The sequence below is a fragment of the Miniopterus natalensis genome, chromosome 1 (assembly GCF_054644295.1).
Source record: "Miniopterus natalensis isolate mMinNat1 chromosome 1, mMinNat1.hap1, whole genome shotgun sequence".
Taxonomy (NCBI): domain Eukaryota; kingdom Metazoa; phylum Chordata; class Mammalia; order Chiroptera; family Miniopteridae; genus Miniopterus; species Miniopterus natalensis.
The window spans coordinates 15,996,959-16,009,195 of NC_142081.1; the positions used below are offsets into that span (position 1 = coordinate 15,996,959).

General features: G+C 47.2%; 1 protein-coding gene across 1 annotated transcript in view; it reads right to left on the minus strand.

Moving 5' to 3' along the window:
* The window catches only part of TSHR (thyroid stimulating hormone receptor), an 83,076-nt gene that overhangs the window by 26,142 nt on the left and 44,697 nt on the right, over window positions 1–12,237 (minus strand). The window contains 4 exon segments of the mRNA XM_016220085.2: window positions 949–1,026; window positions 2,392–2,466; window positions 5,065–5,139; window positions 11,144–11,218. Of these exon segments, the coding sequence (XP_016075571.2) occupies window positions 949–1,026; window positions 2,392–2,466; window positions 5,065–5,139; window positions 11,144–11,218 (303 nt within the window).

The window sequence follows — 12,237 nt, forward strand, 5'->3', positions numbered from 1 at the left end:
GTGACCCTGAGAGTTTCTCAACCTCTATTATCCCTACTTTCCTTATCTGTAAAAGTACCAATCAAAAGGCTGCTCGGACGATGAAATAGTTACATGTTTAATACAGTGAGAAACACTTATGAGACGACCATGTTAAATGAGTACCCTGAAAACTTGGATTGATCCTACGCGTATAACTAAGAATAATCTTTGCTTGTTTTAAATAATTACACAAGGAGTTTAATTCCAGCTACTAAGGTGTCCTAAGTGAAGACGGCCGCGCACAGGGACACTGGGCATAGAGGCTGAGAAAGCACTGATGGTTAATATTTTGTGTGAACTAGAGTTTATGAAGATGTGAGAATTATACATTCGAAGATACCAGAATACAGAATATTATAAGGTCTGCAGGCCAAACCTGGCCCACTGCCTGTTCTTTAAGTAAAACTTTATTGGAACATAGCCATGCTCACTAGTTTATATATTGTGCATGGCTGTGTTTATACAGTTTATATATTGTGCATGGCTGTGTTTATACAGTTTATATATTGTGCATGGCTGTGTTTATACAGTTTATATATTGTGCATGGCTGTGTTTATACAGTTTATATATTGTGCATGGCTGTGTTTATACAGTTTATATATTGTGCATAGCTCAAATGGCAGCATTTAGCAGTTGCCACTAAGGCCAGGTGGACTCCAAAACCTAAGTGGCCCTTTACAGTTAAAGTGTGTGGGCTACTTCTACAAGGGAATACTGATGTCTTGTTACCTAGACCTTTTTGTCGCCTATAGAGTACCATACCATAGGCAATACTCTTTATTTAATTATGTGAAGCCCTTGGTAGACCATAGAGCACTTACTATAAGGTAGTGTGGTTCTTAGAGGGGCTGTGAAACTATGATGACTTTCATATCAAAATTCAGTTGTTGGCATTTGTAGAACGGAAAAGTCATAACGATACTCACAGTGTCAAGGTTTCATTGCACAGTCCCTGGAAAGCATTGGCAGGGATGGAAGTCATGTAGGGGTTGTCTGTAATTTCCCTGCAAGAGAGGGACAAAAACACTTGGTGAAAACAATGCTTTTCTTTTTCTTTTTTGGAGTTAGGCTCTTGCTGCGCATCTGCAGTTAAATAACCAACCAGACACAATTTAGCTTACTCTTATTTCTTTTAAGTTTCATTGACTGAGCGGCTGGTGGCTCAGAGGTGGAGTGAGATGACGAGAGCTATCCTAGACAGACAGACAGACATGCACTCAGAGCCCCACAGGTACAGTCAGTGAGGGAGCTTTGGGTTTGGCTGAGGCCCTGGGGTGCTCCTTCTCTGCATGGGGAGCTGGTGCGTCTCAGAGGCTTCATGAGAAGCTGTGACAGGTGCTTTGCCCACAGCAACTAGAGTTTTCTAAGTATATGGGACGTCTAAAAAGAGTCGGTGGAATGGGATCAATGGAGTTCATTTCATGAATATTACTAACGTGTTCTTCACTCGGAATACGCTGCCAGGCTGCTGCCCCGGAAAGCGTGTCTGTGCCAACCTAGTGGCGGCCTGGATTTTGAACTGAGCTCTTCCGTGGCGAGGAAGCATGGTCGTTTTTTTCTAGCAAAATTCCGACAGTCTGGATCCCGTTGCTCCACATTTTGCCCCCTCTGTAGTGCAAACTCACCTGTAACTCTCTGCACGCTCCCGCCCTATCACTCCTGTACAACTAGCTAAGACGCTCGAGCGTGTTGCAGGTTTTGGTCAAGAGCATGTGGCCGAGCAGGAGTCACAGGCAGTACTTTGAGCACCATTAGTGGCTGCTCCTGGGGACTCCGCTCAGACAAAATCACTTCGGGTTTCTGTTCCTCAGTTTCCTCATTTGTAGAACGGAAAAACTGTAACTTCCTTTTGTGACTTAACGAGGCAGGTAAGGGGAAAAGCCTGGATGTACTGCAAAGTGTGTAAGAAGTATTTAAACACTAGGTGAAATATAAAGTGTCATCATCATCATCAAAGTTTTCTTCCATTTAACCATTCCTATCAGCAAACATGCCATAATTTCTCCATTAAAAAGAACCACGACAAACCTTTTCTCCCGACCCAATACCCACCAACTGCTGCGACAGTTTCTGCTCCCTTTTAACAGTAAAACCTCCCCAAGGAGTTTGCTATGACCAGTCTCTCTGATTCTCCCTCTAGCCCACGCTAAGCAGACTGCTCCACCCTTGTGAGGATCACATGCCCCACCTCCCTGAGCGCAGTGGCCCTCCTCAGTCCTTCCCACCCCTCGTCAGTGCATTTGCCACAGCTGGTCGCTGCTTCCTTCTCGAAACAACTGCTCTCCTTGGCCTCGAGCAACACCGATGGCTGTCTCGACCCCTCGCCAGTGACAAAGGCCTCGTGCCCAGCATTGCCCGCGCTTACTTACAGTATGAAGAACACATCAGTGGAGTACACTGTGGTCAGGTCAGGGAATATTTTAAGCCCAGTGTTGAAAATGCCACTAAAGTAATGAAAAGGAAGAAAAAAACCAGAAATTAGCTAAGAAAATGAACATGTAGGAAGCCGAATAAAGTAATAGCTGAAAGCCTGGGTTCTGAGGTGAGACTGGAGCCAAGTCCGGCTCCTCCACTGAACACCTGAGCGGCCGCGGGCAAGTTCTGATCCTTGGGCGAGGCGATGTTCCCTCAAGGGGCAAGAGTCCCATCCAGTCCGCCAGCGCCAGAACGTGCTCTTTTTAGAAAAATCCGGGGATTGTTTGAAACAAGTAAGAATCTTAGGAAAGGGAATTCAGGTTTCTCTCTGTGTGTGAGTGTGATTTCCTTGTTTTACTTATTTTTTTTTAAAAAACTTTTTCAAAATATGTCTTTATTGATTTCAGAGAGGGGAAGGGAGAGAGAGAGAAACATCAATGATGAGAGTCATTGATCGGCTGCAGCCCGCAGCCCGGGCATGTGCCCCGACCGGGACTCGAACCCCGATCTCCTGGATCCCAGGCCGACGCTCAAGCGCTGAGCCGCGCCGGCTGGGCTGATCGCCTTGTTTTAATTAGAGGACATTGTGGGTGTGCTCGCGCGTCTCTGGGGCAATGCAGCAAGGTGAGGATGGTGCAGGAAGATAATATAATACCCAAGCCGAGCCTCTGTCAAACCCTACACGACATCGCGTTCATTATCCTGCCAAGAACGGTTTCCCAGGGCCGCCGCGGGGAGTACCGTGGCCACAGGGCCATCTGACAACTGCATCCAGCCAAGGGAGGAACTGCATCCGGCAGTCGGAGACGTTGGCACTTTCCGAAGTTTGTGTCATCAGGGCCAAGCGTCAAAATTAAAAGATGTGCATGAACAGCACGGATACGAAAACTCGCAGGCTCTGGATGCCTCCCGGATTTCACATCTGTCGCAGCTACGAGGATGCAGGGAGCGGAAACAGACGGGGCGAGGCCTAGACCCTACGGTGAAGCTTCAAGGAAAGTCTTCCAGCGGAGAAACTCCGCTCCCACTGCAGTGCCTTCTAAGCTGCGTTCTGACCCGACTCCCCTGAGAGGGGAAGACGCAGGGTTTGAAGAGGAGGCAGGAGCCAGGGGTCTCAGGGAGAGCAGATGGGGCACTGCGGGTGGCCGAGGAGAGACGTGAGATTCCACGAGGCCTATCTGAGGAACAGCAAACAAGCGGTCCAACTGCGATAGCGGCTCGTGTGGAAGAGCAGGGGGAAAGGGCCCAGGGTTCGAGCGGGGGACACACAGGAAAGCGCCAAAGTGCCAGATCCGGGACTTGGGTCACGGCCGCTTTATTCTTCAGAACCCTAGACAAGCCCATCTCCTTTTTGATGTCTCCTCTAATTACCTGTACCCCCAAATAACGTATGCACCTCTCATTTCCCGCTTGCCATTATTTTCCTGGGCGGGGGGAACTTCTCAGTTTCACATACAGTATCTTCCCCAGCTGGACTGTAAGCTCCTTGAAGGCCAGGGCAACGTTTCCCATCCTCTGTGTGCCCCACAGAGCCTCGCACATACCAGGGGTCATCCTATCAAAGGTGATTGATTGATGGAAACACCAAGTCCCTACAGGGGTGACTGCCTCGTCCCATACGTTTCTGTCGCTCCTCAGACGCCCCTCAGCCACATAACCCATCAATACCCTTTGCTATTCTTCCAGCATCTCCCGCTCCCGCCTCGTCAGTACTGAGCTGTTCTGAGTTCCCCCCGTAGGCCCTGTGGCCCCACACCTCTGTGTCTTCCCCATGCCTTCCCACCCACTGTATTTCCCTTCTAGCTCAACCCCTTCTTTATCTGGACGACGTCTATCCTTAAAGACTACACTCGTCAAATATGTATGGCTAGATGCTTTTATTTAAAGCCCCTAGGTGGACACGAGCTATGTTAATAGTGATTATTTTGGGGGGGATGGGCATTGGGGTTAAGGTTGATTTTTACTTTTTTCTCATAATTATTTTTTCCAGTGCCTGTGAGCAGGGAAGAGGGAAAATGAGGGGGGTTCCCCCAGCGGGAGCCTGGAGGACCTGAGGCCACACACACGCCCGGGGAACGCGTTGTTGTTGAGCACCTGCTCTGTGCTCCGCAGCCAAAACGGGGATCCTGCTCTCACAGGGACATGACCAAAGCCAAACAGTGAGTGCTGTCCCTTCCATTTTTGTCCCCTCGACCTCCGAGAGACTGGATTTACCCTTTATGGCTTTTTAATTTTTGCTGTGTAGCAGCCACTTGACTATTGTTTTGATGCCCATTTTCTAATAAAATTGGCCAGTGGGCTCTCAGAGGTTTTTCCCTTCGGTTATACTCCACTGAAGGACTATATATAAAACTGATGGCACTTTCTCCGTCATGTCTCTTGGGGCAGGTCTCTGGCCCCAGCCTACGTGCTGACCTGTGAAAGGTTTTCCTAAATGTGGGTCATTTCCCCTGACGCCTTGCTGATGGGAACGGGTGGGGAATACGTCACAGGATACGATTTGCCCCGGGACCGACACCACTCAAATGGCCCAGGCCCACATCACCCTAGGGAGAGTCCTGTGGACAATAACATTATAATTCTATAGAAAAAATTAGACATGGGATGGGAGTGGGGTGGATACGTACAGGAACTTCAGCAGGGGCAGCTCCCGCAGGGCTCCGGGGTCGACGTAGGTCAAGCTCCTGGTATTCCGAATCTCTCTATAAAAACGACAAGGAGCACATTCGCCGTAACGCGCCCGTTTCTGTTCTTATCGAAGGTAGAACCACATAAATCAGGTTTAACATCAGAAGAATACCATTGAAGGGCACCCCCGGACGGTCCCTGCCGGGGCTCAGTCCCAGCAAAGGGCTCCTGGCTCCTCAATGAAGGGACACAATCGGGGCTCAACCCCCTCCCGCCGCTTAGTTCCGCCCATTCGGGTTTATGGGCAACCTTTCTCTTAACTGCCCGTGGGTGTGAACAGGAGGAAAAGCCCTCCAGGGGCTGCAGAGGGCAGTGCTGGTCACCAGCAGGAGCAGGCGTCCGGCCCGGAGGGAGGCCGAGCGGAGCGGCCGGCCAGCAAGGAAAGAGGGCAGCGAGCTCTCTGCCAACGGCCGTTTCGGGGGAGGGGATGTGGCGTCTCCACAGTGCCCCTGGGCCTGTTTTCCTGTGGCCGTCGCTTAAGGCTCTTGGGCACGTGTGGCGGGGACCGCGGGGGCCTGTACCGTGCGTGGCCGGGTTGCTATGCGTGCTACTCAAGGCAGTCAGCGTCGGTGCGGTCAGTGGCTGCTGCAAACAGGCTCTCGCCGGCGGGCTTAAATGTGGTCAGCGTATGGAGACGGCTCACTCCCCGAGCTCGCGTGAAGAGCGTGGAGGAGCCCGCTGGCAGTTAACTCCCACCCCCTCTGCCGGGCCTGGGATCCACGGCTCTGCTTTCTAGCTCTACACAGTTGCTGTCTCTGGCCATTTCATATCAGCAGAGTCACAGATATGTGGCCTTCTATGCCCGGCTTCTTTCCTTTAGCTTAATGTCTGCGAGGTTCATCCCCGTGTGGCCTGTGTCGGTAGTTCTCTCCTTTCTACTGCGGAACAGTCAGAGGGACCTGAGAGCGAATCTTGGCTCTGCCACTGCCGGCTGCACGACCGGGGGCAGGCTCCCTGACCTTCGTGAGCCATGTTTCCTCCTGTGTAAACAGGGGCAATAACAGCCCCTGTCTCATCAGACCCTTGTTAGGGCCGAATAATGCCCAGAGGGAATTTGTCGTGTGGCCTGGCACGCACTGAGGGCTCTATAAACCGTCATTTTATTATTGTTATTTTCTTACGTAGAATGAAAGCCAGAGCAGACACCAAGACCTCGGGTTGGAGGTGCCGCAATGTTTGTACAAAATGTAAAGAACAAAACACTGGGTTTGGAATTTGACTAAGGATCTTGAGTATGAAGCTGAGGAGAGAATGGAATTAACTCTGAGAACAGAAGCCACCTACCCCTTCCCCCGCCTCGGTTTACTGTCTATATGAATATAAATTTATGGGCCCGTTGTCTTCATTACCGTAACTTTTCCCCGGGCAAATAACTTTATGGTTCATTATGGGAACCTCTTGAAAGCCCCGTCAATGATTCAGCAGACTTGAGCGAGTGACCCAGGGGAATGTCACAGTGACAGGAGCGGCAGCCACCTGAGTCAGCGTCACCGTACCGAGCGGGGCAGGCAAGGCTCTGCCGGGGTTACGGCTGATGACACGAGGCTGCAGCGGACACGGCTGCCGTGAGCGGAGAAGGAGGTGGGAGAGGAGGGGGACACGCCAGAGAAGGTGGTTTCTGCGGGGAAACGTGAGTTCAAGGAAAGGAACAAGAGAGACCACAGGACAGCACCAGGGCGAGGAAGCCGCTCTCTGAGGTAAGAAGGCAAATCAGCTCAACACTTGCTCACAAGTGACTTAAAAAAAAATCTATGCTGAGAGAAAGATAAACTCTGTATGATATCACTTGTATGTGGATCTAAAAAAGCTGAACTCAGAGAAATAGAGAGCAGAGTGGTGCTTACAAGAGGCTGGGGTGGGGGGTGGGGAGATATTGATCGAAGGGAGCAAACTTCCAGTTACAAGGTTAACAAATTCTAGGGCTCTAATGTACAGCGTGGTGACTACAGCTAATGATCCTGTATCATGCGCTTGGAAGTTGCTAAGAGGGATGTTAAATTTTCTCAGAAAAAAGCAATGGTAATTATGTGACAGGAGGGAGGTGTTATATGTAAGTGTATCAAATGGACACCTTGTACGTTAAACCTATAATAAAATCTCTTCTGAAGCAAGGGGGGGGGTGGACTGTCTAGTTTAGCTGAATGGAGACAGTGTCAGGGGTGGATGCAGCTGGTGTAACCGCTTCCAAGAAAGCAAGCAAGGAGGAGCAGGGAACCACGGGACCCCTGGGCACGGGCGAGGGTGGGAGAGGGGTCCACGTCTGATGGGTTCCAAGCATGCCTGGGAGGCTGAATTGGAACCACACGATCCTGAGGTAAGCAACTGTGGCCCACGTGCCCAGGAGGGCAGCTGTGCTGCCAGGAGGCCCCGGTCACCGAGGGAAGGACAGCCTCATGTACCCGGGCCACAGCGGGCGGGAGTGGAGGTGTCCTCCGCAGTAGGTGTGAACAGACGCTGACGGTGGGGGGGCCTCTGGATGGCCGTCGGGATCCCTGGGTGGCTGCCCCGCCCACCTTCTCATTCCACCAGTACTGTCCCACGAGCAAGAAACAAACTTCAGTTACCCTGGGGCTGCCCCATGTTTTTACGTTTGCCTGTTTCTTATAGTTATGAGCCTACCGAAACCAATACAATAAGCGTTGATACAATTCTTAAAATACAGAGCACGCTGTTGATAGTGGTCACCTCTGGTAGGTAGGTTTGGAGACTAGGAGTGTGTGATTTTTCACGTTTTATTTTACCTTGTTCAGAAGAAGAAACAAATGTAATAAAAGGTACGCAAAAATCCTCAAGTTAAAAACAACAACAAAGCAAAGCAATAGATAGTCTGCATCAAGATTGCTTTTAAACACGCGGGGCAGGCCGTCCGCTCCCATCTTGAGTGTGCTCTTCTATGGAGGGGGGCGATTCGGCTGCGTCAGGGGGATATTTGAGGGTCTCGAAGCTCATTGATTAGAAAAGCCCAGCCTTGGAAGAGTAAAGGAGGCAATAACAGTGGAGACACGTTTAGAGAGGTGGGTGCCTGGTCTCCCGTTAAACAGAGGCAACCCCGGGCCTTGGTCTAGGACTTCTAACTCCAAGTTCAGCTTAAAAAAAAAAAAAAGTAATGTCTAAAAGAAATCACCCACCAGAACTAAGAAGAAATTTAAATATTCATTATTGCTGAATTTCCCTTCATTAGATTTCAAATAAAATGGACATTTAGATAAAAAGTGTGACTTTGATGGCCTGTGCGGTGTTTTCACAAACCCGCAGGTTAATAATTTCGCACACGTTGGGCTCACTTGGCCATATGCCTGGATTCCATTTGTTGTTTTCTTTTTCTGAGAAACATTTAAGTCTCAACAAGAGCCCAGGACAGAGAAACTGGCTTCTTCAAGACAACTGGCGCTGTGATGGACACAGCAGCCCAGCCCAAACCCAAAGAACACGGGAAACCAGCGCGATGAGAGGAGGGAGTTCTCAGGCTGGGGGGACGGGGGCAAAAGAGGGGAGATGGAGCCTTAAAACCCTTCTAATGAAGGAACTTTCCAACTACCCGTTTCCTCCCACTGTCCTGCGGCCCCTTCCCGCTGTAACCCAACAGCATCTGATCAGGGCGTTTGACTGCGGTGCTCGGGCGGAGAGAGTTGCCGACCCCCTGGACAGCCCAGGCCGGGAGAGGAATTGGGGCAACCCTGCAGCGGGCGGCAGTGGGGCCAGGGGCGGCCACAGGCTTCAGGCTTGCTCAGGGCAGGGAGACCGGGCTGGGACCCCGTGTCTGCAGGGAAGACAGGCCGCCCCCGTCGGCACAGCTGCACTTTAAAGAAATACAAATGCAGCAGTGGGCCAGGCGGCATTTAAAACAAGAAACCGAAGGAGACCGTTAGCCAACAACCCAGCTCTCAGCCGGTCCCCAGTTTCTTTTTAGCTCTTACTTTATTTTGGTTTTCAATTTTTTCCTAGCCTGCTTTGTAAGTGCCAATGGTTACAAAGGGGAGGCAGGCCACTCTGACTTTTACTAGGTCTGCTCGCTCTGGGGAGCAGAGCGGGGAGAGCCACTAACATCAAATGAATAATTGTTAGACATCTATTGTGTGCAACTTTACCGAGTGCTCGGGAGATATAGGGAAGTAGACACTCCTCATTTGATGGCTTTAAAAAGAAGATGTGTATAAATCGGCCAAGCCATCACTGTGTTACTTTAAATACTTTAAATGCTGGACAGCACCAAGATGAAAACTGGGACTAGAATTAGGTAAATTAATTTTAAAGTGTCATTTCATGATAGGCTTTTATTACACAATAAATCACCCATGTATTTTAACATCAAGTGTCAACCTCAAGATTAATGCATATTGAAGGAAATTTTAATTTTTTAAAAAAGTTTCTTTCAACAGACTATAAAGACAATGCATATACATTGTAAAAACTTTTAAACACATTCAAATAAAAAAATGTGAAATCAGCCATCATTCCATGATTCAAAGAAAATCAGGTGTTTTTTCCTAAGTATATATATTTTAAATAGCATTATGTCAAAAGCATTTCCTCTGGGACCAAATAGTCTATGACGACAGATTTCTAATGGCTGCTCAGTGTTTCATATTAAACGATTCTCCTGCTAAGCATTTGAGTAGTTTCCAATTTTTTGTTATTATAAATTAACTCTGAGACAAATGGCTTTTCATGTAAACTTTTCTCACTCTGTTTATTATTAGGGAAAATTTATAGACTTGAAATTACTGGGTCAAAAAGTATAACATTTGACAGAGTTCTTGGAATATGCTAGATCCTTAGCTTCTAAAGTCCTGATTTTTAAACTCGCACTCATGTTTCAGTAACAGCCTATAAATTCACAGAGTACGTTATCTCCCACATTATCAAGGCTTTTCAATGAAAGGAATCTTGGTTATTCCACTTTGATAATCAATGAGGTATTTTACCACTAACATTTCATTATGTAACTGGGGGGGAGTAATCTGTAACCACAAAGGTGATATTCATGATTTCGATGCATCTTCTAATTTATTGGGGAATTAAAAGTAATAGATGTTAATTCAAATCGTTTGTAAATGTTCAGATTTTTTAGGCAGATTGAGGAAAATGTAAGTTTACCAGCAGATTTTCCACTGGAAATGGAACTTTATTAAGGTGATTTTTCAAACTGCCCAGAAGATACCTAGGTGTTATGGTTTTGCATTGGTTTTGGAGGCAGACACTCTTGGTTTCAAATTCTGACTGTAATCTCTTGGCTGAGTAAACTTGGGCAAGAGCTCTGCCAGCCCTGTGTTACCATCTTCATTTTACATGGGGGAAACTGAGGCTCAGTGAGTTTAAGTGGGATGGTACCGGTGAAGCACTTTCAGCAGAGTGCTTGCCCATAAAAGACGTTCAGTAATTGGTAGCTATTAGGAGCCACAACAGCAACCACCTATGTGTTATTGGTTTCTTTATAGAGGAAATGAAATAGAAGATGGAAGTGAAGTGTTTCATTTTACAGGAATAAATCTTTATCTGATGTATACTTTTGGGTCCAAACAGTATCCCAGCTGAAGTTTAAAACCCAGGAGAACTGATTTGTATCCACCTAGGACCCTAATAAGTGACAAAGAAACCTGCCGGTCTTGCAGTTTTCTCTTGCCAGTCCTCAATGTCTTTTACACATTGTTAATGGATATATAATTGTCACCTCTCCTGGCTATCAAACTACCCCAAACAATGTGGCTAAAATAACAACCATTGTATTACAGCTCAACTTTGTGGATTAAGATTGCAGGCAGTGCTAACCCCTGTGATTCTTCTGCTCCATGCGGGGTCCATGGTGATCACTGATTGTATTCAGCTGGGTTATTCTGGAGGGTTCTATGCTTGGGGATTGCTAGAACGCTGGGCTCAGTGGGCCCTTCTACATGGCCATGTAATCTAAGGACCTCCCCGTCAGCCATAGTTGGACTGTCATTGCCATCTGGAACCCCCAAATTAGCAATCAAGGGTGGCGGTGGCTCGGGTCTACGCTACATTGTTCATTGTACTTACATGTGCGTCATTTTACTCAGATTGTAGAAGGCATGTGATTCCAGCCGCTGCAGAGTTGTATCTATTGATAAGTAGCTGAAGAACACAAAAATATAAGACAAAGTAAAACGTTAGTAGGGTCACGGACTCCAAACACACTGTTTTGATATAACATTTTTGTCAGGGGTTTCCCAGATTATATAAGGTGATGATATTTGAAGGAGCTTGTAATGCAGGCCTGAACTGTTAAGGACAGTTCAGGGCTAGAGATATTTAGAAATTAGTTGCATTAGGTAATAGTGAAATCTGAAATCATTGGCTACAAATATGTAAGCATTTGTACTAGTAGTAAAAAATGATTCAAGATTTAGTAATTAGAACATTTACAATAGCTAAGATCTGGAAACAGCACAAGTGCCCATCAGTAGATGAGTAGATAAAAAAACTGCGGGACATTCACACCATGGAGTACTATGCAGCTATAAAAAAGAACATCTTTTATCCTTTGGGACAGCATGGAGGGAACTGGAGAATATTATGCTAAGCGAAATAAGCCAGGCAGAAAAAGACAAGTATCACATAATCTCACTCATATATGGAATCTAATGAACAAAACAGATCCAGAGACACAGAAGCAAGGAACAGACTGAGGGATCTCAGAGGGAAGGGAGGGAGGGGGGAGTGGGTGGGGGGAGATTGATCAAAGAACTTATATGTTTATAAGCATAACCCATGGACACAGACATTGATATGAGGAAGGCCTGGGGGTGAGGTGGATACAGGATGGAGGGGATGAATGGGGGGGAAAAGGGGACATCTGTAATACTTTCAACAATAAAGATAAATTTTAAAAAAAATTCAGTAATTAGGATAGATCAATTATAGATGGAGAGAGAAATCTGTTTATGGGTGAGATTCCCAGCTAAGATTTTGCCACATCCCAAGATACATATTAAAATATGTCAAGAATTATTAAAATTTCAAGACCAAATGAATTTAAATTTATTTTCTTTTTTTTTTAAAAAAAATATTTCTTTATTGACTTCAGAGAGAGGAAGGGAGTGGGAGAGAGAGATAGAAACATCAATGATGAGAAAGTCATTGATCGGCTGCCT